General features: G+C 41.0%; 1 protein-coding gene across 1 annotated transcript; it reads left to right on the top strand.

Annotated features, from left to right (window-relative positions):
• Window positions 1–27,498, top strand: LOC111218021 (target of Nesh-SH3-like). The gene is made up of 23 exons (XM_022740105.1): window positions 1–288; window positions 7,489–7,668; window positions 7,816–7,884; window positions 7,988–8,120; window positions 8,555–8,745; window positions 10,078–10,121; window positions 10,896–10,944; window positions 12,139–12,204; window positions 12,410–12,487; window positions 14,023–16,077; window positions 16,590–16,667; window positions 17,078–17,266; window positions 18,015–18,083; window positions 20,738–20,800; window positions 21,921–22,043; window positions 22,416–22,505; window positions 22,669–22,878; window positions 23,660–23,765; window positions 24,471–24,550; window positions 25,095–25,124; window positions 25,233–25,391; window positions 25,832–25,954; window positions 26,338–27,498. The coding sequence occupies exons 1-23, from the start codon at window positions 177–179 to the stop codon at window positions 26,451–26,453; spliced, it is 4,413 nt and encodes a 1,470-aa protein (XP_022595826.1). The 5' UTR covers window positions 1–176; the 3' UTR covers window positions 26,454–27,498.
• The last annotated feature ends 480 nt before the right edge of the window (window positions 27,499–27,978 follow it).

Below are 27,978 nucleotides of genomic sequence, written 5' to 3'. Positions count from 1 at the left end.
CCACTCCACAAACATCCAGTCTGACTCCTGCAGCTGCAGCACACAGTACCCTCAACCTGTTACTAAAGATTTATTCTATCAGCGAGTGACCACTTCGTGTTTCTGTGTCTGTGTTGTTGTGAGATCAGATCACAGCAGCTTGTTGCACCTGAGACTCAGAGTCGGCCACAGCAGAGATGATGATGATGATGAGGATGCACCACTCACACACCTTTCTGGTCCTTCTCCTCATGGTCTTCCTCACTGGGATAGTTCTGTCTGGTCCCTCAACTCCCCACAGGATTAGAGGTAGGTGATACCTGCATTCATGTTATTGTCTTGTACTTAAATATCCACAACAGAAAACATTATTGATCACATGTTATGCATTTGTTGTGTGGACCAATGCTTGGTCATAATGGTCTTCTCTGCTTGTGGATGTCCTCTTACAGTCCAAGATTGATGCAAGTGAAAGTGATTGTCATTCTTTGTTAGCCCTGTGATGCACTGATTGCTTTTCCATGGTTTGTCTCTGCCCTCTGCCAAATGCATGCTCAGATAGGCTTGAATAGATAATGTCATAGTAAGATGGATAAATGACAAGAGTAAAGGCTAGGGAGACAACCATTTACTGCAAAGTACATTAAATAATGGATGCAATTTAATAAATCTTCGTTCTAACATCATAAAGAACGTTGGAAATGCCTTGCTTGCAAAAATGAAAATGTTATCAGCAGTTTCTAATTTGCAGAAATCCCCAAATGCACAAGATGAACAAAAGTGATGAAATATGCAGATAAGTAAAGGGAACAGGTTTCAAGCTGAGTGCTGTTACGCAGGTACCTTTTCGCCTCCTTTTTATATCCTTTTGATATCTGCTAACCCCTGATTACCACATCTGATTATCACATGCTCTATAGGAGCAGAGCTAATTCCAAGAGCTGTTTTGATACTGTCTTCTGCTTCAGTAAAATGCTATTGAACCCCAACTCTAAAAGGAGCTTTCCTCTCTTGAGCCACCTGTCAGGCTTTCACACTGCCTTGATTAGAAACTGTAAAAACAGTTTTTACAATCCCTGTGGTTTATCCAAATTTCCCTGTAATGAGGAGATCAGGCAGATGCAGTGAAATAGGTCAGATACTGTTTTTGTAAAAAAAAAAAAAAAAAAAAAGTGTCTCCAGGTTTGGGGTCAGGGGGTTAGGCTTGTAGACAACCCAATGGGATGGCTTTCCAGGAACCGTGTCCATCAAGCAGACAATCAGATGAGTTTCTTTAAGTTGGCTAATTATTTTCATTTATTGCTTTAGTCAAGATATTTTTATTGTTTTATTTGTTTCAAACAGTCTTTATAGTCTTTAAAATTCAACACAGGCAGTGCAGTACACACGTAATTCTTTGGCAAGTGCAAACTACATATGTCCAAAATGTTTCCAAAGTATCAACAGCAACATGGGGAGTCATCACATCACCTTTCATCACCATGCATTATATATAATTACAGACAAAATCAATGAGGTTTTTATCAATAGTTTGAAGACAACTCATGTCAGAGCGCCTCACCCCCCCTTGCAGTGTTTTCTTAAAAAAAAAAAAAAAAACATAACCAAGACTGATTTTACTAGATTACAGTTTATTCAATCTACTCCGTCTGATTAGGAATCTCATGACATTCATGGAAAACAGCACATTTTCCACATACGTTTTCCATATTGTCTCATTATCCCACTGCCGTGTCAGTACACACACACACACACACACACACACACACACACACACACACACACACACACACACACACACACACTCACTCACTCACTCTCATGCATAGACACTGAATTCTGCTTTCCATCTCTGTGTCTATGCTTCACAGCCATGCTTTATTTTTGCAAGTTAAACTTAGACGTCCTTTGAAGACTGTGATGGTAGTAAAAGTGATTTGAGGTGAGCAGACTGGAGTCAGTATAAAAAAGGGTAGGGCACATTGGAAAGGGTTGTGTGTATAACTTGCTGGCTGAACTTGGCTTGCAGACAATTCTCAGTGTGCAGCTTTGGGACACAGATGAAAGGGGCTGTCTGTGTTTTTGCTCTGGGAGGAGAGTTAAATGTCCATATCTCTGTTCCTCTTGGATCAGGCACATGGTTTTAGAAGGAAACATGTTATGCAAAAAGTGTGTTTGCTTTATTGTGTCATAGATATTATGCATAATATGCTAGTGTCAGAGTTGCACTGTTTGATGATCTGCACTTCATCTGAACGAGTTGAATCTCTTGTAATGCAAGACATTATTTGGCACTAACTCACTTCAGGATAATATATGATGTAGAAACTACAGCTGAGCAAGAAAGAACATGGCCTCATGTCCTGTACACATTAATGAGAGGGAAATATGAAAGGAAAGTGGAAAGCAATGGAGATTAGAGGACAAGACAGATGAATTCAAAGCACTTTAGGAAGTTGAAATAGGATCAGGTTGATGGAAAGATGGCTGCTGACACATAAAGGACGGCAGAGATTGAGTGAAGGAGGGGAAGGATGGGATGGAGTAATGCCACAGGGGAAAGGAAAACAGCTGTTGCTCCGTTGAATCTGTCAGGGGGGATATATAGAGTGAGACCAGAGAGACCTGCATGGAAGCAGCCAAGGCAGGGGGGAAAATGTGGGAGTACAATCCCAGGCACGGCTCTTTCCCGCTTGGGGCACAAGGTGAGGCCTCTTGTGAGCCCAAGAGATGTGATTGTTCCAGAGAAGGATGGGATCAAAGAGGCTCCAGGTGAATTACAGTAGATATTCAGAGGGCTGAGTTACCCCAGTCTGCAGGCTCAGGTTATTCCCATTAGAGTCAATATATGTCAGTTCAGCTCGTTTGCTCACCAACTTATTTCAAACCCTTGCTGATCAGGCTGGCACAAGGCTCAGAGAGATTTTCACACTTCATTGCCTTAAATGAAGGTGCCTGTTTTACCAAAGGCCATAAAACATCTGTCTCTGTCTTTGCTGTGCAGGAAGCCAAGTTATCCACTCCATCTCTCCTCTTCCAAGACAGAAACCTGAGAGGCTGAAATACTGTACACCAGAGCTGCGTAAAATCACTCTGACTCAGGGCATCGTGCATGCAAAGGCATGATATTGTGTGTGTGTGTGTGTGTATGTAAGTGTGGTGGGAAGGGTGTCATCTACAGTGAATTAAATTGATTCTATGGATATGTAAGTGTGTAATACATGGGGGTTGTTGAGCAATAATATTTCCCCAATATAGAGAGCCTCATTGCTCAGAGGGATTTACAGTCTGTACAGCTCAGCTGCAATGTTCAGCTGCTCAAGACTAACTGACATGACTTCATTACTGTGTCACTTCCACCCACCAAAACTACCAGATTTGATTTCAACAAAGAGCAGAAAAGTTCTTTTCCATTGCATATTGTGAAAACAAAACAAGCCTTGTAGTCCTACGCCAAGTTTTTTTTTTTTTTTTTTTGAGGTTTTGCTACAGATATTTATAGTTCATTAGTTTACACATCAGCCTCGTCGGAAAAGTCTTGAGATGATCTCAGTGAATTTATTCTCAAAGTGTTTACTCTACTGCAGTCCTTCTCCACATCTGATCCCAGAGAGGAGAGAGAGACAGTGGAGCACGAGAGAGCTGCCAATGGTGGAAATCTATGGTTTGATAATGTCAGACTGTGAATCAGGATGTGTTGATGCCCAAAGTGCACATACTGTACAGATGCACATTGGAATATTTATTTTCAAACACTGAATGTACGTAAAAATATATGAAGAAAATATGAAAATATGAGGAGAGTGTGTTATCCTGACAACCCCATTAACCTAGTCCCTTTCCCAGAGGATCATCCACTGCTGATGAGCCAAGATAGACCACTCCGCTGAGCCAAGATTGAGTTTCCAGTTTCAGGGTGTTTCTCTTTTTCAGGCCAGCAGTATTACATCGTCTGGCTATTTGTCCAAAACAGGATGAATACAATAGTGAAATGTTTATTGAATGATGTGGCATTTGTTTATTGCATAATCTGATATGTTTATTGGCTGACTGCCAGAATTATGATGGATTGGCTTGTATAGTAATTTATGAATTAGTCATGCTCTCTGCTCGAGGGGAATAGACTGTGTCATGATGTTTTAATTGAAGGGATTAGTCTTCACTGTGAGATTACAGTATTTAATAAAATAGATTGTCATCCCCATTGTGAATGGCACTGTTTTGTGAAGCTGTCTCTAAAATCTGTCACCAACTCCTCATAACATAAAGTTGAACTTTATTAAAACACAGATTTATTCTTTCCCTATATTATGGCATAGTAGCATTTTTTTCTGCTGCTGTAAATATTTCCCTGTGGTAGATTTGTTGTTAACATTGATGGATTATGAGATGATGGGCCCCTGGGCACAGACATGTAAAAAAAAAAAAAAAAAAAAAAAAAGACGCCAGATTGATACAGACACAAAAGGACTGCAAACCATTTTGTCTCTCTATGTAGTTTTTTCATTTAGGTCTCAGTGTGGTCGTTTTAAGTTTGTTTGTGGGCATTTTGTGTCTCTTAGTCCCCGTTTTGCATCTTTTTTGGGTCTTTGTTGTCATTTTGCGTCTCATTGGTATAGCTTTTCGTGTAGTTTTACATCTCTTAGTAGATGTTTTTCTTCTCTTTGTGCACATTTTGCTGTCTCCTGCTTTCCTTTTACACGTCTCTTTGTATTCGTTTAGTGTCTTCTCATAGTCGTTGCATCAACTTTCCAACAAGAAATGTTAACAACTTCAAACAGAAGCTCTGTTCTGCCTAGCAGACCTTTTCAGTCGTCCATCCGTAGCTATAAAGGGAAGGACTGTGGATTTAATTATGCTTTAGTTGCATGTCTTTTATTGAGGTTGTAACTCTTCAGTGATCTCATGTGTTTGACAGGGTCAGAGTCGCCAGCAGAGCTGCCCTCATGAAGAATTAAAATTCAAATTGTTTTTTCATTATTTTCTTCACATTTCATCCACACAAAAACTTACAACATGACTTTGTGGCCTAGTAGTTTTTTTCTGATTAGAAAAATGTCAGTCATTTTCCTCTGTACCGTAGTTGATTGATCACCAGGTCTGTGACTGGATCTGTTCCTAAAGCTTTATTCATTCTACTCTGGAAATACTGATAAGTCTTAACAGTCCCTAAATGGTGTGTGGGCCAAATGGCCGGGCCTTGGATGGGCTGTCGTGGGACCGAGCCAGTGTTTGCTTGTACTGGAGTTTAAAACATGCTGCCAAAAGTTTCCTAATGTTACATACACTCTCCCCTCTCCCTCTGAAACCAGTCTCACTCATGTTTTATCGGAAATATTGATGAGAGAATCAAAACAAATGCAGTTTTGATAGGGAACACATAGCTGGAAAAGCATGAGGGTATTTTTCAAATCCAGGGCTTCCCCCTCTTCCACTGTCAGTGTCTGTTCTGGCATCTGGCAGCTGCTGGAATCATTCCTTATGAAAAGTTCCACTATTTCATTTAATGCTATGAAGCGTTAATCTGAGCCAAGGACATGTGCTGTGGAGAAATATAGTACAAGTCATAATCCAGGCAGAAAGTCCTTTGTTTTAAGCCTTGTAGACTATAGGAGGTGGAGGTTTAAGCCCCCATAGACTCATTTGTAATTTCCACTGTGGTATAAAAATGATAGAAACAGGGAAGATGGAAATATGATTTAATTTATTTGATTCCTCCTGATTCTAAAAAGCAGAAACACAATATAATAAACGAGTTTCATTTAACAAACCTGTCTATCTTTCTATCACTAATGGTCACCATTTATCATCCAGTATCATCAAGTATTCACTGGTGCTATTTATTGTTTTGCATGTGCACAAGCCAACTGTCAGTCGTACTTCTGGCCCAGCTGCATTCATTTGTGTTTTCTGATGCATGCATGCCTGTTACAAACTGGCTAATTGTTAGCATACCCAATTCTTGGCTAGTTTCAAAGGACACATGGCAGAGGCAAGTAATGAGAGAAAAAAATAAACAAATTCTTGCATGCATTGTGTTTGCAGAGATTTAAGAGTTGCTTGTCTGTTGACTAGCTATGGCGTGCTTCACTATCATGCGGACTGACTTCGTGCATTTATGAAAAAGATCAATTCAGTTTAGCTGTAATTACAGGGAAGAATGTTTGAGTTTGTTTGGTTGGCAATGACTGCAGTTCATCACTTAAATGGCATACAGAACTGTGATGAATGAAGACTATCATCCCTCAGCCTGCCTTTGGCAGAGATGCTGCCGAAACTGAGTAATAAGAAAAATGTTAAAGTCTGAACTTTACAAAAATCTTAACCCCCCCTTGAGAAATTGGAACACAGGGCGATACTAAACTCATAAAAGACCATTAACACCACTAATAGAAATATAAACAGTCTCAAAAATATGTCATCTTTCTGTTGTTTGTCGATGAATGAGCCTTTTTAAATCCTCAGCTTTACAGTCCACCCTGTGATGCCTGTCCCCATGGAGGCTCTGCTGATTAGGACTCTGTATTCTGTAGAAGTCATTTCTGGCAGAAAATGTGCAGTTTCCTGTAAAGTGACATCAGTGTGTGCGTGTCTGAGTGTGCGAGACAAAGAGAAAGAATATTGTCTGTGCATGTATTCTCAAACCACGGTCTTGTGAACTCAACACAAGCTTAATGTTGCCTTACTGACCTCAAGTTTTAATAGCACATGCTCACAGATTCAGATTTACAGGAACAGGATATCCATTTCAAAAGCCACTTCTGAGAGCAGATGCATGCACCCACTTACAGATCATATAGAAGCTGCAGCATACACAGTGATGCTTGTAGGCGGCAGAACCTTAATGTTTGTTCTCTATATAAAAGTAATGTTCTCACTTGGTTAGAAAGCTCTCAATAAAAAGTGTTTTTACGTTCTTCTCCTAGCATTGTGCTTTCTTAATAAAATCACCATTATTAGCTCTCAGTAAAACTTACACCTCAGCAAAACTTAAACCAGCAGCAAATCCAATTTGACTGAATGCACTCCTAGAGTGTACCTGTGAAATGATGGAGAACAGACTGTGAGAAGTGTTGAATCTGGAAAGGTGCAGGTTGTTAGAAAACATGCATGAAACTCTTAACTCTTTCTTGCAAGCTTTCCATTCAAGAGAAAGAAATTTGTTTTAGGGTTGTGGATTTTGATTTGCTAATCTCTGAGTTAATTTATCCAAATTTTTTGTCATGTTGTATTTGTGGCATTTCCTATTATATGGAACTTAGGAACTATGATATTAAACTGCATTTCCTATGGATACTTGCATGAAAAAACACAGGTGTGCTGTATTTGATGTCATTAGAAGCTCTGAGACTCCTCCGGGCAATTATTCGGCCTTCAGTGACTGAAAGCATTTTATCGTTAAATAGTTCCATTGGACTTCAGTGGGCACAGCCTCCTTTTCTATTGTCTAATGTCCAGAAAATATTTGGAAATTAAATGGGACAACGGTGTGTTCTCTTGCCTCACCAGTGCGACGTCAGAACATGAAAGTTCGCATCAGTGCCACAGGAGATACCATCGTGATGAAGTTCTTGCGTCCCAACGCTGACACCAAGCTTGAGGGCTACATCCTGGGCTACGGCAGCAGCATGTTCTCCAAACAGTTCATTCAACTTCCTGAGAATGGGCAACCATATGAGACTGAGTTTGGTAAGAAACGCTGTTGATTTGTGTGTTTTGCCTTGTTTTATGTTAACTGTATCTTGACCTTTTCAGTCACAGCTGAAAGGGAGACAAGTGCGCACGCTCAGAGGATCTACAGAGTAACTATCTTCTAGTTTGTTCTTCTATTTTTAGATGCTGAGCCCAAGTACCTCATTGCTGTTCAGCCCATCCCAACCAATGAGGTGAAAAAGCAGTGCACAGGTAAGGCTTGTACAAGAATTTTACAGGAACAAAATCACCATCGAAGTGACTTGCATTAAGATGGACATGTATACATGTATAAGATGTGTCCATTCATTCTCAGGTAAAGTGAACCTGGAGAAGCCGCTACACTTAGTCATTGGGTCGGTGACACCCACTTCAGTCCTCTTATCCTGGGGGACACTGCTGAAAACCCCTTATGAAGGCAACATCATGAATGACTGTCTGGAGGATGGGTGAGCTTTCACACTAACACACCCACACACGTCATGCCACAGAGTACGGATGCACGTGTGCATGGAAATTTTTCAGCCTTTTCACTTCATGTACCCTGGCTGTATTGTACATTTGGTAAGCACAGAAACAGATGGTGAAAAGGTGAAGTTCATCCACATAACACAGTTTACTGAATGTGACCCAGTTTTCCTGCTCTAAAATAATTTACTGTATTTATATGAAAAGCTTGGTCTCATCTTGCTCTTCCTTGTGGAATAAATCTGAATGAAGACATAGAGGCATAGACTAGTCATTTTGTGGGTGGGGTAGAAGATTTCTTTCCCAGCATCAGGACATTATACAGTAACTGTACGGTTCATACTCTGGCAGTAATATACAGTATTACACTACACAGCATCTTCTCAGCATCTCTTGTCCTTTGTCTTTGTCTCAGACACTATACAGTGCGTTATCGTGAGAGGAACAGGAAATGGAACTACCAGACCTGCCCAACTAGTGACACGGTTATTGACAATCTGAAGCCCAACACAGTCTATGAGTTTGGTGTCCAGCCCAGCTCTAAGGATACTACTGGAACGTGGAGCAAGCCGGTCATTCACAACATTAGCAGGGGGGGCATAGAGGGTATGTTTGATGTCAGTTTTCTATACACAATCCCCTCACCCCAGTTTGAGTGGCCAAGCTACCATTTGCTATGAATGGAGAGGGGAGTAATATCACAGGGAAAACAACCTAGTATCCTGTAAAAGTAAAAGCCATTAGGATCAGTGATGTTTTGTCTCAAGGTGTTAACATTTGTCCAGAAATTTTGGGCTAACCAAACATAGATGAAGCAAACAATGGTACATGTCACAGTCTGGGATATATTAGACAGTAAGTGAGAAATGAGCAAGACCTGAGTGACTTTGACAAGGGCCAAATTGTTATGGCCAGATGACTGTGAAACATCAAGGCCCGTGTGGTGCTCCTGGTCAGCAGTGGTGAGTACCTATCAACAGTGGCCCAAGGTGTGACAGGGATGTGCTGGAGCAAGTCTGATCTGTGGCAGCTCCGCCTCTCAATTTACAACTTGGTGCCAGATAAAACAGGGCACCTTCAGAGGTCTTGTAGAGTCCATGCCTCAGCGGTTTGGAGCTGAGGCATGGACTTAAGAAGCAGCAGTGGTCATAATGGTATGGATCATCGATGTATATGCATATATGGTAGAGTGTATATATAGTTTTTGAGAAAAAAGAGTAAAGGTGGGTTTCATCAACAACAAAAATATTTCCTATATGTTCTTCTGTTCTTCAGAATAAAAGCAGAACATTTTTGATAGTTGGGTAGTTGTCAGTGCTTTAATGTGGTATTTAATCATCATAAATGGAAGCACAGCTTGATAATTAGTGTGAGAAAATGCTGGAAGTCTTGCTGTTATTTTTGGGTCAAAGCATGAGGGGCCCCTTCTATTTTAGCCAGATTTATCATTTGGTCAGGAGGATTTCTGGTTGCCTGTGGCCACAAAATATTTTGATTTTATTAAATGTTTCATTAGGAAAACCCTGTGCTTTGTTAGTAACTGGTGTAGAGCATCACTTCATGTTGTTTCTGTTCTGTCTAGTTGTAATAGTCTAAACATTTCTGCATGACTTTTCCTGTGTAAAAATCTGTTTGTTCAGTCGGTCAAGTGAATACATAATGGCCAATGCTGACTAAGTGTTCACCAATGCTTAGTCAGTGCTAGTGACCATCGTGACATCATGTATATACGCATCAGTGTATATGAGACACTGAGATATCAGACAGTGTTACTGAATCAAAACTATCTTGTTTCATTAAGCCACTGCTGAGGACCTCTCTGATTCAGTCATCTAATATTAATATACATCTTGAGCAAAGTATGTTTGAAATGTGGTTTTATTTGACTTTAGTTCCACTTTACTGACTTCTTCACTGAATTTTCTCTTGTGTTTCTAGAGAAGGCCATCAGGAAAATCTTTAAACGGCCTCTCACTCCTGTGGTATGTATTGGACACACTTTTTAAAATTTCTTACCAGGGCATTACAACTAATCTTATGACATGTTACATTAGAATCTTATTGTATTAATATGTGGATACAGGTGGTAATAGTTATGTGCTAAATGAAATAAGTGTAATAAACTGAGGGAAGTGAGACTGCACAGGTACACTTCCTCTATTCAAAATAAATATTTTTGGGAACAGGGTGTGTATTTGGAACATGCAGTATACTTTGGAGTCTGTTTTGTGCACTTTAGTGAGCTTATGCTATTCTCAGGCTTGTTTGCCTCATTAATTTTCCATCCAACTGCTCAATGGAAACAGCATCAGTGCAGCCAGGTCTGGCCAAGCCAAGAGAACAGTCTGTAGCTAGCTAACTTCTGGAGTAGAATAAAAGAGAGGAAAAAAGGGAGATTAGACGGAGGGACAGGGGAGGAAGGATAACAACGTGGAAATGAGTTGAAAGGGGAAAGGTGGCATTGATTTTCTGACAGGGCATGGCTGCTGTGTCACGTGCTCCTGGCCCCAAACCCATAAAACATCACAGCTGTTGAGAATCAGTCGCAACACTTGCCCTTCTAGAAGGAAACTTTGAATAACAAACTTCTCACCCGAGACTTTACCAATTCGACATGGAGTCGAGGGCCTAAGAGTTAGGCAACAACGAGAAAAATTAAGAAAAAGAGATGAAATTGAGGATTTTGGACTTGTTGCATTCATTACTATGACTAATGACCAGTTCTTCCCCTTGTCTTCTTGTCTGTCACCCACCAGAAACCTTTAACGCCAGGTCCAGACTCCTTCCCCTTTGCTTCTCGCCATGGTAAGCCAACAGGAACACACTGCTTAGGTTGCGTTGCTTTGGTCAAACCCACTGAATACTTTTTAATACAGCAGCAGAACATTTATGATTTATCACTGCTCAGAAATGTCTGTTTCAGCCCTTCTTACTGACCCCTGCTTTAAGACTCAGCACTGGAAGAATTTTAACTAGAACTTTGATTATTTTTTTTACAGACAGAACCTCATTATTTTCACTTCTCCCTTTTTTAAATTCACAATTTTGATTTTGCGGGTTTATTGCAGATGCCAAGTACAGTAAAGCTGTTTTTAAACTGTGTGTCCATGATGATAGGCTTTGCATAAAATATTATGCTAAAGAAATCAAGATTTGTTTCAGATCGTATTATTATATGAAGGCCAATATACAGACATACAGTATATAGACAATAAACACAACCAAGTCTATAACAAGCTATATAACAGCTATTTTGCATTAGTGAGTCATCCTACTTTACCAGAGATTTAATGCAGCTACAATCAACAATGGATCAAACAAATCTGACAGTGTAATGCATTGATGGTCACTGATAGGGATGAACCCACAGGCAATTGGTTTTACGGCCTATATCTTTTCTGTTTGATTCACTCTCACCCCCTCTCATCAGCATCATTTCTGGCTGCAGCAGGCAGCTGTTTTCGGCAAAAAAAGCTCCACACACCCACAGTACAGTACCTGCCCAGCAGTTGGTGAAAAAGCTTTTAGCAGTTGAAGAGCTGGATGTTCCTCCAGGAGTTAGCGAAGCCCTGAAAAAGTGCTAAAATGAGAGTGAATTTAAAGCATGACTTTCTCATTCATGGGAAAGTGGTCTCAGACTTTTGGACTCCACTGTACATTCACCAGGTAGACAGAAACACAATTTCAAGTAAATGTTTATGTTACTCTGTAATTGCTGGATGTGGAAATATGCAACTGTTTGCTAACAAGTTCAATATCACCTTAAAATGTGACGATATACTGGACAGTATTAGAGTTGTGTTCACAGCTTGTTTCTGCTGCCCCCTAGTGGCAGATGATTGTTTATTTAACCATATTGTTCTTAACATGCCTGCCATGGATATTGTTGGAACCAAGAAATATAAATGCATTAACATAATTCCTTTACTTTTTTTTGGACTTTGAAGGCATCTTAAGTTGACTCTTTGACTTTAATCTCTTCTCCTTTGTCTTTGTCAGTTTTCCCTAACAAGACCCAGGGCAGACTGCCCGTCTCCCGGAACATAGCCCCAAAGACAACTCTTGGTAATGACTTTTCTGACCTAAAACAGAGTTCAACGGTCAGAAAAAAACTCTTGACCCTACGACTGTGCATTGCACTTGACTTTTCTATTACTATCCTGCTGGAAATTTCAGCTCATTGTTTACTGTACATGAACTATTTTTTTGTACATTCTATAGGAGTGATAACTTCTCTCCAAGGTCTGTTAACATACAATATATTTCTCAGCTCCAACCACAACTACTAAACAGGAATCTCTGTCGACCCCTGGACCCACACTGCCTGTGGTCACCAAACAGCCAATCGGTAAACAGTGAATCATAGTTCTCTTTGAAAAAGCTTCACGGCTCTCATTGTGGCTGCAATCATAGACTTGGTGGACTGTAATTGAGAGGCTGTCAGTGCTTTACAGTGTTCTTCGTAATTAGCTGCATGAGCAAGAGCGGCATGCTATGAGTAAGTACAGTAGCTCAGCCCTCCCAGTGGAAACCAGCTGATGTTGTCAGCCATTTAGGTTGCAATCAGCGCAAGATAGGTGGCCTTGGCTGCATGGCATTTTAGTAAAACAAGAAAGCTTGAAAGGATTCTTAATGATGGTTTTAATGATCTGTTTTTTCAGTTATTTTTACAATGACTGATTTGCACATTATAATCTACACAATTTAATCACAGGAAATGACTTGAATCGGAAATCTTTTGCACAAGCCCACTAGCCAACAGCACTGTTGAGGACCATTCCCAGTCCTTGAGAAAGAGTTGACTTTTGGCCAGCACTGAGAACCTTGTTGGGTGCTATTTTGAGATCAGTCATATCTCAAATATACTCACTGTCTTTCTTAATTGTCATGTATCTGCTTCTCATTTCTTTGCCACTTATAAATCCATCATATTTCTTTTAGTATTTTCAGTAAGATCATTCACCGAGTGTTTTGCTGACTACAACCTGAAGCTTTTGCTTTCAATGCAACGTAGGCATTGGTGTGTAGTCTGCATGAGAAAACTGCATGCACTAGACATCCCTCTCTCTCCAGCAGGAACTTCAGTAGAATATCAGAATGTCGTCTTCTTTTCTTGAACCTGTATTACCCTGTTTTTTCTGTGTCCCCTTCTCCAAAATGTTTCTGTTATTATATTCTCAAGTAACCTTGGTTCTTATCAAACTTGTCTTGCCTGTACAAATGCTTGTGGGCAATAAAGAGAGGTATTTTAGACATTACATTGGATTAAATTTGAGAAGAGGCTTCAAATGCCTGGAATACCCTGTTATCTACTCTTATGTTCTTATTTTCTTCCTTCCTTTTTCTCTGTGATTCTCTCTCGCTGAGGTTAATACCTGATCAGATTGAACAATCAATCAACAATTTAGAATAGTCCATCAAAATCACAACAAGCGATCAATCACCAACTATAAAACCCTTATGTGTCATAGTATCTTAGAGGCACAGCCAATGGATTTGGATGGCTGTCACTCACAGGCATCCTGGCCATGGTAGCTGAGTCTGTCTGTAGTAACACGGCTGTTACATTGCAAATACCTCCATATGGTCTGTCTGCCTTTGAAATTGGACCCCCTCTATCAGACTCTTGCCAGTTCTGAGTTATTGTTTAACCTGTGCTTCAGTCCAAGATCAGCTCTGTGAGTTCTTGGGCCAGTAGCTGTTGGCACTTCTGCTGATCTAAATTTCAGCTGTTCCCAAATTGTCTTTGTCTTGCTTTCATAATTTTCTAGATAATAAAATAATATTTTGTTTTGTTTTATTTTGTAAAGGATCCTTTCCCTCACAATATTATATTTTACATCACAGTGTTGTGGCTTAATGGCCATATTTTCTCTCTCTTAGACAACCCAGGAGGAGGAGGAGACCTCTTCAGATCTGTCTTGCCTCCTTTTCTGGAAATCCCATTAGCTTCCAAGCTCCACTCTCCACCACACATTACACCCACCATGGCGTCTGTGCCTTTCCTCCAGACAAATGCAGATAAACATGGAGGGCACCCTCTGAGTCCACCACGACAAAAGCCCCTCTCACAGCCTTTACCAAACCCGCAACTCCAACCCCAACAACCTCAACTAAAGCCCCATGGGAAGGCTCAGCCTCAACCAAAACCCTATTCCCCATCTCCCAAACTCCCAAAATCACAACCCCAATTAACATCCCAGCCCAAACCCCAGACACAACCACAACCTGGACCAAAATATCAGCCCATACTTAACACCCAACCACGACCCAAACCAAAATCTCAGCCGATACCCAAGTCCGAACCACAACCTGTACCTACATCCGATCCCGTACCCCAGACCCATCCACAACCACAACCACCATCCCAGCTCATACCCCAGACTCAACCACAACCAATATCTCAGCCCATACCCAAGATCCAACCAGAACCCAAACCAACATCTGAGCCTGTACCTCAGACCCAACCACAACCCCAACCAACATCCCAGCTCATACCGCAGACTCAACCTCCAGCACGACCAAAATTGCAGCTCATACCCCAGACTAAACCGCCAGCACGACCAAGATCGCAGCTCATACCCCAGGCTCAATCTCAACCACAACCCCATCCACCATCCCAGCCTGTACCCCAGACCAAACCAGAACCAACATCCAAGCCTGTACCCCAGACCCAACCACAACCCCACCCAACATCCCAGCTCATACCGCAGACTCACCCTCCAGCACGACCAAAATTGCAGCTCATCCCCCAGACTAAACCGCCAGCTCGGCCAAGATCGCAGCTCATACCCCAGGCTCAATCTCAACCACAACCCCATCCACCATCCCAGCCTGTACCCCAGACCAAACCAGAACCAACATCCAAGCCTGTACCCCAGACCCAACCACAACCCCAACCAAATTCCCAGCTCATAGCCCAGATTCAACCTCAAACCCAACCTCAAACAACACCTCAGCCCATACCCCAAACCCTAAGTCAAACACAACCCCAAGCACCACCCCAGCCGAAACTCCACACCCAGCCTCAGTCACAATCTCAGCCAAAGCCACATCTCCAATCCCAGCCTCAAACCACAACCCAGCTCCAGGCTGATCCTCAGCCAACACCCCAGCCCAAACACCTGGCCCAGCATCAAACACAAGCTCAACTAAAGACCCAGATCCAGCTTCGATCACAAATTCAACCAACTCCTCAGTCCACACCTATGGTACATCATCACACACCTCAAATAACACCCCAGCCAATACCTTATACCCAGCAAGCACTGCCAAAAATTCATATCCAGCCCCAACCTGAACCGCAATCTCATTCTACAGCTCAGCCACAAACCCAAACACAGCCTCAACAAAAGACCAACCCACAGCATCAGCTAAACATCAAGCAGCAGCCTCAGGCTGAGCCAACATCCAAACCAAAGATATTTTTTTTACAACCCAAGACTGAGACGCAGGCTCAACCCAAGGACCAACCCAAGCCCAAAACACAGCCTCAGCCAAAGGGCAAACCCAGGCTCCAGTCACCACCTCAACCAAAAATACAGCCAAAGCCTCAACCATCACAGCCAAAAAAGCAACCAAAAGCTCAACCACAACCTCAATCAGAAAAGCAACAAAAGCCTCAACCAAAAAGGCAACCAAAACTTCAACCAAAGGCCCAAACCAGGGACCAACAACAAACCCAGCCAAAAACACAGACACAGCCCCAATCACAGCCTCTAACAAAGATCCAGACCCAACCCATACCTCATTCTCAACCCAGTCCCCAACCACATCCTCCTCCAAAGACCCAGACTCAATCCCAGCCTGAACATCTACCCAAGCCACACCCTGCATCTAGGCCCCAACCACAACCTCAACCTGGGCTTCCATTTCAGTCTCAGACCAGGACCTACTCTGATCCCACCAAGGTCACCCCAAGGCAGACAGTTTCTACGGGTAAAGACCCTACATTTTGCCATAAGCAAATTGAGCATTAAGACCTTATCTCAAATTACATTTTAAAAGGGGCATATTGATTGAAATTTCAGTTGAATTTGAACTTTTTGCAGAATACAAAATCAGATAGTTATTGTCAGAATCCGGTTAATAAGCTTTTCAGGTAATCTCAATTAATTGGTAAAAATATATCCCCATCCAATAGATTTTATATTTAGAAACTACTCCAAAACATGATTAAATGTTCTCAATTGGTAAAACAAACTGAGCTCATATACACTTGTGACATCTAAGGTGGTCCTCCAGAGTTCAGAATTGTCTAAGTAGATGTAAGCATTTACTCTTCATGGATATCATGACCACAACAAACACCCTTTCTAGCTGCATTGATTTAAAACCAACAATCATCTCCTTGTGTTTTAACAAAGGGTAGGATATGCCCCCTTTAAAAGTCAAAAATATTTTCATATACATTTTATCTTAGATTAAAAAGTGAGTTCTCTTTCATACAGCTCCTAGTCCACCAGAAGAGGGCAAGCCTCTCCCAAGACCTGCCCTGGCTACAGAGAAAGCCGGTAGTAACAATCATGGTAAACACCATGACATGTTTGTCGCATTACCATCTCTGCTTTTTTGTCAAGCCACATGGAAGCCCAGTGCTTTCAGTTGTACTTCAAGCCACTGGATGATACCACTGCTTCCCCATCTCCATCTCCATTCTACCACCCTACACACCCCACCCAATCCATTACCCCTGCCTCCATATGTGCCTCCATTTTCAGTCCAGCACAGTCACCTCACCCCTGCCCACTCACAACCAGACCAGTCTGGCTAACTTTTGATCTCATTTATTCCTCACTGTCATTTCATTCATTGTCCACTCCTCTACATTCTTTTTCACTGATGTGCTTTATCATTTATTCCATTTAGGTAAAGCTGTCAAACTCTGAAGAGGATCATCCTTAACCTAACCTCCCCAATTGCCTTTCTGCATACGTAGGTACTGGCATCCTCAGATCATCCATTGCTGAAGATCCTCGTTCTCCCATTAACTCATCAGTTCCTGCAGCAGGAAGAAACACCACGCTGTTTCGCACACGGGTTCCTACTCATTCCACTCGTGTTGGTGTCAGACCAATCCCTCCATCCAAGACATTCACCTCTTCTCACAGCTCCAGCACACCTGGGGGTAATGGAGTCCTCACTTCCCTTCCTCTAATTCCCTCTTCCCAAGCAACTACCTCAGGTCATCCTCTCCTGTCAGCACTCTCTCACGCTCTTGTCTGCAGCTGTGCATCCACAGGAGAAGACAAACAAACTCATGCCTCTTGATTTAGCACATGATCTGTGTTTGAATGCATACAATAGACATTTAAATGCTTGTGCCTTTCTCTTTCACTAGCTCTATCTTCTGCTTCACCTCCTCTCACAGTCCATATGTTCTCCACGCTGTGCCACATGTGCTTGGTGTGTATTTCACACCTTTACCACAAGCAGTAGTGGCGTCTCTGGGGTCAGGATCGTTAACATGATTTACAGTCCCTCATGCTGGCCGGGCGGGAAGTTTAGCCACAGCACTGGCCAGGACACACCACATTTTACACCAACCATGCCAAGCCAAGCACTGTGCACACAGTACAGCCGCTGCAGCCAGTCTCTCTTTTTCTCTGTTTCTCTTCCTCTCTCAACACACTCACAAACTCCCCAAAGAGTTACAGAAGAACAGAAAGTCAGAAATGTCAAGAAATAGTCAGTTCCATTTGTATATCTAGAACATCTGTAAAAACAGGTTGAAAACACAAACAAGTCTCAAGCTTTATTGTCGCTAACATTGAACAGTAAGAAAAGTAAGAAAATACATGGTGAGACAGGCATTTTTTCCTTCTGACTTTCCTCTGACACAAAGCATTTTATAACGGACCTTTTTCTCCCTCCAGCAGCCGATGGGGCGCATCATAGGGGCAATGCTCTTCCTAAACCTGTGGTGTGGTCCAAAGAAAATCCTGGTAAAGACAAACCAAGATGATCACCTTTTCCGTGTTCCCCATTCACTAACCTAAGAGGCACTGTTATGTCCCGTCCCATACAAGTCACGTTGATATGTGCTTTTGTTACAATCCTCTCATGCTCTGTGATTTTTCAACTTGTCTGTCAGTGTGATGTTTTGTGTCTGTTGTCTGTGTTGTCCAATGTGTATAGTCCCAGTAGCTTATACTTGACTGAGACTGAAGCTCTATATTATTCTAATTTTGGTATACACCTTTCCTCTCCACATTACTACCGCACATATGGACCTATAATCAGGAAATACTTTGAATTAGTCTGAGAATAGCTTTAGCCTGCTTCTCATGAAAAGTGAATGTGGTTTGCCCCTTTTTTTGGTCAATCACATTGTTTCCATTCAGCCAGACAGGCTCAGTTAATTAGAGTAATCAACTCCATCTCAAGTAGTAATGCAAACCACCACATCTTATTAATTGTGATGCTCTGCTCACTCCTCGTTGTTGGGAGTTGTGAAGACAGGTTGTGCTTCAGTCCCATGTCACAGCTGGTGTGTGTTATTTCTGGAAACTTGGACAGTTTCAGAGGTCTTCAAGGAGTCGCAAGGCTCTCTGGAAGCAACTCTACAGAAAAGAATAGTTTTTGCCTGCCACCCTGCACACACATCCAAGCACAAAACTCCCTAGTGAGTTTTTTTTTTTTTTTACTTTTTTTAAAAAAGATGTAATCTTCATATAGTTTACTTTCCTGCCTCCATGAGGTAAATGACATGCAACTAAATTATTACTACTTATTCCAAACAGCACTCTGCAACTTTGTATTATACACAGGCACAGAATGTGCTTCTGGCAAACGTGAATTAGAGTGTGTCCTCGACAGTTTTATAGAGCTCTGTTTCACATTGGCATTTCAACTTGAAATAGTTTCAAGGCTCTGCTTGTAGTGGACTGCCGTGTGTAAAGGACAGTGTCCATCTGAGAAATCTGAGTGCGGCACTATATTGCATTTGCAATGCGGTACTGGTATAATATATATAATAATCCGTCTTGATCGCATGTATTTTCATGCTCTCGCCCTGGGGATGAAGTTTTCTGACAAAAACCACACTCACACCACTTGCTGCTGTTTTAAATCACAGAGCACATCAGAGGCCCTGCCTGCTGTTTGAGTAGTTTATTGCGAGATGGCAAAAAAAAGAAACTGTCGTACCCTGACTAGAATGTTTTATATACATCGGAGACATACATATTGTTGACATCCCATCTTATCACATTACATCACAATGCTGTGTTTTCATTTCCTGCCCAGTTAACCATGACATCACCCTTTTGAGCTGTCAGTTCTTCATACTTCACGTACCTCTGTCTTATGTATTTGTGTATTTTGTGGCTGGCATTTACATTACTTCATCAATATATTGTGTGACTTTATATATGAGCATATGTTTGCCATTAGCTGTCAGTTATGCCATGTGTGAATCAGAGGCTCTACTCAAGTGTATGAGTGCAGATGTTTCAGTTTGTCTTGATAGCCTCAGCTCTTTTCTCTAGGGAGGAGATGCCAAAGATCACTTACTTATGCCGACAAGGGGAAGGTCAGCTCCAGGGAGGAGGAAACGAATCCAAAAGAAATGTTTTTGGGGTGTTTTGGCATCAACGATCAGACAATTACAGAATCTTGTCAACAGAATGACCAATAATGAATCTTTGAGATAAGAAAATGACAAATGTTGAGGGGAGTGGATGCTCTGGAAATGAACCCTTCACTTAAAATGGAATATCTCTAAGTGAATACAACGTGTAACAGATATTTAATGAGTCAAGCCTTCCAGAGCTTCTCTACCTCCTCTAAGATATCACAACAAAGATTATGCTTGTTCAACAGAATTAAATCATGGCAGAACCCTCACATTGAGAAATAAGAGTTTGACAGTTTGTCGCAAAGGTGTTTTCATCCAAAAGCCCTGCTCTACCCTGTGATAACTTATCCCATTCACTTAAGCCAATTCATTTCTTTTGTTCATTAAAGCAGTCTAGAGTGAAAGTGATCTGGTCTTTATCTCATAGCTTGGCCTGATCGTTATTTTATTGTATTTTTTGCGCTCTAGGGATTTTCCGGAAAATTTGGTGGTCAAACTGACTGCATCAGATCCAAAAGAATTTTCATTCAAGGGAGTTGAAATCATAGAAAAAAATTTACTGGACCTGATACCTTGGTTTCCTGTTTTAAGATTCAATGAGGATTTTTAAATTCCTGAGTTATTCTTCTGGGGATTTTAGTAAAAGTGGTTAAAGCAGTGGTTTATTGTTTCAAGGTTATCAAGCACAGACTGGTTTTCATTAGTTAAAGACCATGGCAGTGTTTTGTGGCAGCACTTCACAAAGTGACTTTTCAGCATTTCACATGCAATGTGCCTGGCTTTATGTGCTTCATTGTTGCTTTTGTTATGCCTGTGTTTGTACACTCATTTATTCAACACACAAATGTCTCTTCATGAATCTATAAACTTGACGTTCTTTCATCATTATTGCACTATTAAAATAACCAACAGCACTTGTTTTCAGTTCTGTATCTCCTCTTCAGTGCCAACCACCTGCTGTTCTGTTTCAGTTGGATTTCTAATCTGAAATGGACTCTTGTTTCCCATGATTCCCTGCAGTTCTGCATCCCCCTGTTCCTGTCAACAAGAGACCCAACCTGGTGGGGAAACCCAGTGACCATGGTGAGGGCACAGTGATGGATGTACTGACCACTGAATACTGCTGCACCTTGTCCTGTATACTGTAATTATACATACAACATCAAGCCAAGGGGAAGACTTGACTTAAGCTGCTTCTTAAAAAAGTGGCTCTTTCGCTCACTCCATAAGTTAAGAAAATATTTTATTCCTGCCCCTCTTTAAACCGATTTAATTCAACTATTTACCATATTGGAGATGTAAGTAACAAAACAACCCAAGTTGGTTTTTTAAATTCATCAGGAGAATATGCACAGTAAAGGAATAGCTTGACATTTTGGGAAATACCTTTATTCACTTAACCATCAGGAGTTAGACTCCATGAAGTCACTGCGCCCAGCCAAGGAATAGTCCTTAATAGCACCTGCTTTTGCTCTGTGTTCTTGTACAGATTAAGCAAATGGATGTTTGGACAGGCTAGCTGCTTTCCCCTGTTCTTCCTGCCAATCTAAACTAACAGGGTACAGCAGCAGGTTGTAGCTTTTCTTTTTTTTTTTTTTATGAAATCTTTGACATGGCTCTGGATGAGCATCGCGTCAAAAATCCATCAATCTTGTACTTTACATGTTGTTTTGTTGTCCAGATGCCTTGCCACTGTGAAAGCACCCTTTTTTTGTTTATTTGTCCCACATGATTTATTCAACTTTAGTCCACTACACATTTTCCCACAAGGTCAAAAAGTCTCAGCTGCCTCGACACCCTTCACAGTTTCAGAGCCACTATCTTAAGTTGTTGTCTGCAAATAACAGAACAGCTCATCTCAGCTGCCTTATTGCTAAGGCTTTTTCTGGACTTCACTGTTTTCACACAAGTCAGCCCGTGTGCGTGTTCATGTGTGTGAATATGTGCATGGTTCTGAGCATCTGGGCATCTTTGGTCTCAGCAGATGTATTCTGGCAGACCTTTTTCCCCTTTAAAGAACACAAGAGATATTACTCAACAAACAATCTCTGATCTTTCAGCAGCCAGGAAAAAAGGCCACTGAGTTGCTCAGTGAAGATGGCCAGAGCAGATGGACCACAACTGTGTGTGAGACTGTGAGTCAGATGATGAGGAGGGTGAAGAACTGATCTCTTCTCCTCCTCCTACTCCTCTCTGTCCTCAGATAAACCCATGGACCTGAAACAAGGAGAGAAGGAGGCCATCTTGAAGCCATTCCCTCTCGTCACAGCCAAGCCCAAGCAGGAGCGCAGACCGCCAACAACCACCTCTGTCCCAGCACTAAACAGTACGAGTAACACAACTTTTAATGTGTTGTCAAAGGAACTGCTTTTATACCTTGATACAAAATCAAGTACCTCTGTGAGCTTCAGAAAATATGTGATTGAAAAAGCTATGAATGAGAGTATGAGTCAATACATGCACATTGGTAATACTCAGGATATATTGGTGATTAAGCTTGCAGGTACAATAAGAGAAAGAAAAGGAATTTTTTTAATATTCAGAGGCAGACAAAAAGCCTCAATGCAGGCCACAGCAGGTGCTGGGCCTGCTGGTGGTTCCCCAGGGCCAGAACTGTAAAAATGAGGACAGCGAGAGCTGCCAGGGACTGCTGGCACATCAACTGAACTCTAACTCCTCTCTCCTGTTTCCTTTTCAGGCAGCCGTTTTGACATATATGAAAACTCATCCATATTCAGGCCCCTGCCTGCATCAGAGGTAGACTTCATGGGCAAGAAGCGGTTTGTAGGTAAGAAATCATCTGAGCCCCTTTACATCTCCACTGCAGGTTTAAAGCCTTCACGTCAGCTCTGTAGCAATGCTACTCACTACTAAACAATGAATAAACAAAATGGTGGAAAAGGTAGCATGCATAAATTAATAACTGCTGTTTTTATTGTTCCTGTATACAGCTCCCCATGTGATCTACAAGACTGATAAGAGGCCAGAGGAGCCATGCTCTATCACCTCCTCCCTCGCTTATTTCCCTGATGAGGAGGGCAGTGATCTGAATATAACCGGCCCTCCTCGTATCCCACCCTCTAACGTCACTGTGGTTACTGTGGAGGGATGCCCGTCTTTTGTCATTCTTGACTGGCAGAAAACCGACAATGAGACCAGAGGTATAGTGCATGCAAACATGCTAATATTTTTAAAGACTGACAGAACTAGGGTTTGCTCTCAGCTTCCCAAATTCCTTATGTCGGTGAGTCTTCAGGGTTCAAATTGCATCAGGGTGCCTGGATCCTGTTATGTTAGTTTTGTTTTGATGAGTACTTTCTTGGACAATCAATTAATCTCTGTCACTCATAAAACATTTTTCCAAGAGATTAATTAAGTGATGGCCATGGATCACAATAAGCCAGACTTGATAAAGAGTTGTAATTAACCAATTGCTTGTAACCAATGGCTTATTTATTTATATATATATATATATAAAAAACATAAACAAACAAACAAACAGTGTTTGGGTTCCCAGTTTTGAAAACCCCTTCAATCTATGTTGATCTTCCTCCAGAACTATTTGCTTAGTCTTTTTATTTGTCCCCTTAATTAGACCCCTCCAATGTGCCATTTTGATGAAAATTTTATTCAGGTTATTAACAACTTGTTAAGGTTACAGTAGCAACTTACTGATCTAAAAAAGCATTAACACATGATTTCCTAACCGTTAGTAAAAACTGTTACTAGACAGCGATAATTGGTAAACCTTTTAATGTCAGACCCAAACCCAAATCTCTCATCCTGCCTCTCTCATCAAACCCTGTTCAAAAATCACTTTTTTATTGTCATTTTCAACTGGTAAAAAAGCAATGAGGTTAAATCATTTGTCGCTTATCAAAGCTGAAATGTAAAATCGTGTTATTAGAAGATCCCTCAGGATTTTTCTGCCTCCTTTGTCAGAGTATGAAGTTGTATCCACCACGAAAGGACCACATGGAGAGGAGGTGTCCATACTGACGACCAACCAGACACACACGGCCGTGGAGAATCTCAAACCAGAGAGCAGGTATGTGACTTAGACATCACTATGTCGAACAAATCATGTCATGGAAAAACAGGATAGACGCCCTGCCATTTACAGTTTCTTTCTTTAGACTTCCAGTTCAGATACTCTTACTGTGCACACTTTGGGAGCAAGTGCAAGGTTTACATTACTGTAAGGTTGTCTAAATAAACCCATCGCTTAATGAAAAGTGTATGCTTGAACTACTGGATGATTACATAAGTAAGGATTGCTGTAGCAAGAGAGAGAGATGGGTAATATACTGCACTGAAGAGCTATTAGTAAGCTACTTTTAAGGGTTTGTTCAGAGTCGTGTGCTCTTGCAGCTCGTGCTGTTAATCAAAATGGCCAAAGTGACACAAAAGCTGAGGAAATATGGGTGGAGAGGGTCACTGGGTTTTTAATTAGATCTCGGCATCTGGAGTCTCAAAATTCACCAGAACCCACCCCTGGGCTGGGTTTGCTGTCCCAGATTTTGCCAGGACATCTGAACGCAGCACGTGGAATAACCATCAGCTGTGTGTGTGTGTGTGTGTGTGTGTGTGTGTGTGAGAAAGAGAATGAGTGACCCATAGTTAGCCGTCAGAGGAATAAAAATATGCGTCCCAGATCTGGAGCTGGGAGTAATTCAGATTGAAAAGTTTGGTTTATTGCCTTTATTGTGTATGTAACTGAACTTTCTTTTTCTTAATATGTATTCTATTTCAGTTATGAATTCAAAGTAACGCCAAAGAATGAGCTGGGAACAGGGCCCTCCAGTGATCCTGTGTCTTTTAGCACCGAATCAGGCAAGTTTTAAATACTAATCCACTAAAGTCACACTAGCGGATAACTCTGAAGTGTTTATTCTGACAGTGGAGACTGATTAGTTGCACATTAATGCCACCGTACATGTTGCTAATTATGAGGCAGCAATTAGCATTGCTTTGAATCTCAGAGGGTGGGCTGTTAGGCAGTTGTTAGTCTAATGATTTCAACATGGCACTGAGGTGTGACTGATTAAGACTCTAGGGTCTTGTCAGCTCAACAGATGTCCTCTGAGGCTCATTTGTAACAGACATAAATCATCCACCTGGTGATCAGAGCGCTATGAACAAAGTCAAATTTGCACCAGTCGTAAAGCAGTTGATTAAGTGTTTTTAAACTGACAAAAACAACACAGAGAGCGGAAAGCTTTGCTTAATTGGCCTCTTGTCCTCATGCAATCAAAGCCCTGCCTTTTGGATCTCAACATTGTAGGTCTAGGTTTGTCCAGCACAATGAGTCACGATATCTCATGACTATGTCTAAGTGCTAAGTTGCTCTGATTGTAACTTTCTCTCACATCTCTAGCGGATCCACGAGTGAGTGAACATGTTTCAGGTAAATATTGTCCTCTTTTTAAAAATATTATTGATATTTTCCACTAATGTTGAACTGTTTTAAATGTTGAACCTTATTAAACCTTACCCTCTAATGATTTAATCACAGGCAAAGATGCCATTTGGACTCAGTTCCCCTTTAAAGCAGATGCCTACTCTGAATGCAGTGGAAAGCAGTATGTGAAGAGAACCTGGTACCGAAAGTTTGTTGGGATCCAGCTCTGCAACTCCCTCAGATACAAGATCTACCTGAGTGACTCGCTCAATGGTAATCACACCGAAACGTGAGCGCAGCAACCAGCTGCTTAAGGTCCTCAAGGGCCACATACAAATCACTTTGGAAGACATTACATCAATGTCATCAATGCTGGAACTTTCTTGTTTTAGTTATGTAATAGTGCATTTTTGGCATCAGTATCCAGAAGGTTTTATGTGCCTGAAGGGTTCAAATTGACCTAACCCAGTGAGGAACATTTAGTGAAGAATGTGATAAAACAGTTTCAACAAAAGACCCATTTAGTAGATAGCCTACTTTCAGCTGTATCATACAATCTCTTCAGCAGATGTTTCACACTTGACATGGAACATTACATTTTTTGATGTATGTTGCCTTGATGGTAATTGCTAAAATCAATGCTAGAAGATCAGTGATGTGACATGATTTTTTCAACAGCCAAATACTTAAAGCTGCCTCTTCCATCTCTGTAGGGAAGTTCTACAACATTGGAGATCAAACGGGGCATGGTGAGGACCATTGTCAGTTTGTAGACTCCTTCCTGGATGGGCGGACTGGCAACCAGATGTTTGCTGATGAGCTACCAAGCAAGCTAGGTATTTTGGTTTGCATTGGTCAATAACACAATCAGTGTCTTTCATTGTGTACACTGTGATTGTTTCTAGAGACAAAAACAAAAACACTTTTCATAGACCTATGTAAAGCATTTAATTCAGCTGATTATAATATTTTACTAGAAAAATGAGCCCATTAAATGGTTTTCTGACTATTTCTTTGAGAAAACCCAGGTAGTAGTTTCAAATGGTGCCAAATAAAGTGCTCTTGAAGTTACTAAAGGTGTTCCACAAGGATCTATTCATGGTTGTATTTTATTCATCATATACATAAAAAAATATTATTGCTGCCCCTCCAAATTGTAATGTTCATTTTTATGCTGATGATGCAGTTTTATATGCAATCCTTTCTGTCTTTGTACCAGGATTCTACAGAGCAATGAGACAGGAACCTGTCAGCTTTGGAGAGATTGGGGGAAAGTCACATGTTACCTATGTAGGCTGGTATGAATGTGGCACACCCATACCTGGAAAGTGGTAAGACCCCACAGAGCTGTCCAGGAGGATGACTTCTTAGGTGGTGAGGAAGAAGAAGATGCCTATCTAGCCCTGAAGGGAGGTGGGCCTTTCTTTCATGTTACCATGGACACTGTAGATGGGTCTGTCTGTTTGAACTCGGCTTACTCTCTCACGTGTGAACCTCTAGGACTATTAGGTGTCACAAAACTCTATTGAGTGCATTTGTAACATTGGTCTCAATTTCTCTATTTATCAAAAATATCACGACAGAGAAAAGAATGCAGGAGTTTAAGTGAACCAAAGTGTTGAATATTCAGTAATTACAGAGAAAATGTTGGGAAGCTGGCTCCCAAAGTGTAATGACGTGTATGATATTATTTATCAAGGGTTTGTTATTGAATATTCTGTGTGCTCAGGCTTTTGAAATAAGTAAAAATTGTTCCCAGTACTGGCATGTCAGTGAGCACGCACATTGCTCATTTGTATACAGAAAGATGCCAATCATACTTTCATTGTACATTTTGACTATGTAAATTACAAGTACACACAGACATGCAGAGTCGATTTTTGCTGGCCCTAAGGGATTATTAGCCGTTGCAGTTTGCACAGTATTAAACTTTTATTCATATATGTATATGGTGTGAAATACAGTATATATACCAGTGATCACAGATAGTTTGATACATTACAGGTAAAAGATAAAACAGTTTAAGCCAAATTGTTGATCTATTGTAAGAAAACCCAAGTTTGAGCCCAGAGTTTCTATGGGGTCACATAGAAAAAAAAGAATTTTGTATTTTTCATGCCCGTGCAGTCCTATATTTGATAAAAGAATAAAATATGTGTGTGTTTGTGTGTGTGTGTGTGTGCGTGTGTGCGTGTGCGTGTGTGTGTGTGTAAAAATAGAAATAAATAAACTGAGCTTCAATGTGGAAATGACATTAGCAAATTACATAATTTATGTTTTTGTGTTCAAACTTACTTCAAAGTGGTTTTTCCACATCTGTCATGACTGCAGTTGTTTTTGATGCATCATGTATGTTTCCAGCAATAAATCTTGTTTTTATATTTACTGATATTCATTTCCATTTGACTTCAGTGCCTTTTATGGCAAATTAAAGGTTTAATATTTTGGTAAATACACTTATTCGCTGTCTTGCTAATATTTAGATAAGATGATTGATATGCACTGTCACATTTGTTGGGTAAAATTTGGTAAACAACTAGTCTGGCTCTGTCAATAAAATCCACCAGCAGCAATTCTGAAATTTAATAATTTGTTGTTTCTTTGTTTAATCCATACAAAAGTATAAAAACTACAATTTGCTTTTTTACAGGGTCTGAACTATTCCTTGGTCAGTACCAGTTGCCAGGCAACAAGAAGAGACTCCAGTTTATGTACCAAGAAATAGTCCAATACAGAACTCTGACTAAAAAAGCAGTTTGTTTTTATACCTCAGTGTTCAGTGTACAGGTTAAATGAACAACATGCACCTGGTCAATTAGTGAGCTTTAGTAGTGCTGGTAGGTGCACAGAGCCAGACTAA

The sequence above is a fragment of the Seriola dumerili genome, unplaced genomic scaffold (assembly GCF_002260705.1).
Source record: "Seriola dumerili isolate Sdu_G_001 unplaced genomic scaffold, Sdu_1.0 BDQW01000052.1, whole genome shotgun sequence".
In the NCBI taxonomy this organism is placed as follows: Eukaryota; Metazoa; Chordata; class Actinopteri; order Carangiformes; family Carangidae; genus Seriola; species Seriola dumerili.
Note: the sequence above shows the minus strand (reverse complement) of the source record. Positions and strands in the feature narration are given on the sequence as shown.

Bases quoted from the DNA above. Each gene is read 5' to 3' on its own strand.
- LOC111218021 (XM_022740105.1), top strand. From the start codon at position 177: ATGATGATGATGATGAGGATGCACCACTCACACACCTTTCTGGTCCTT. The intron at 8,121-8,554 runs GTGAGCTTTCAC...TCTTTGTCTCAG, and splicing joins AATGACTGTCTGGAGGATGG to ACACTATACAGTGCGTTATC. The intron at 25,125-25,232 runs GTAAATATTGTC...ATTTAATCACAG, and splicing joins AGTGAGTGAACATGTTTCAG to GCAAAGATGCCATTTGGACT.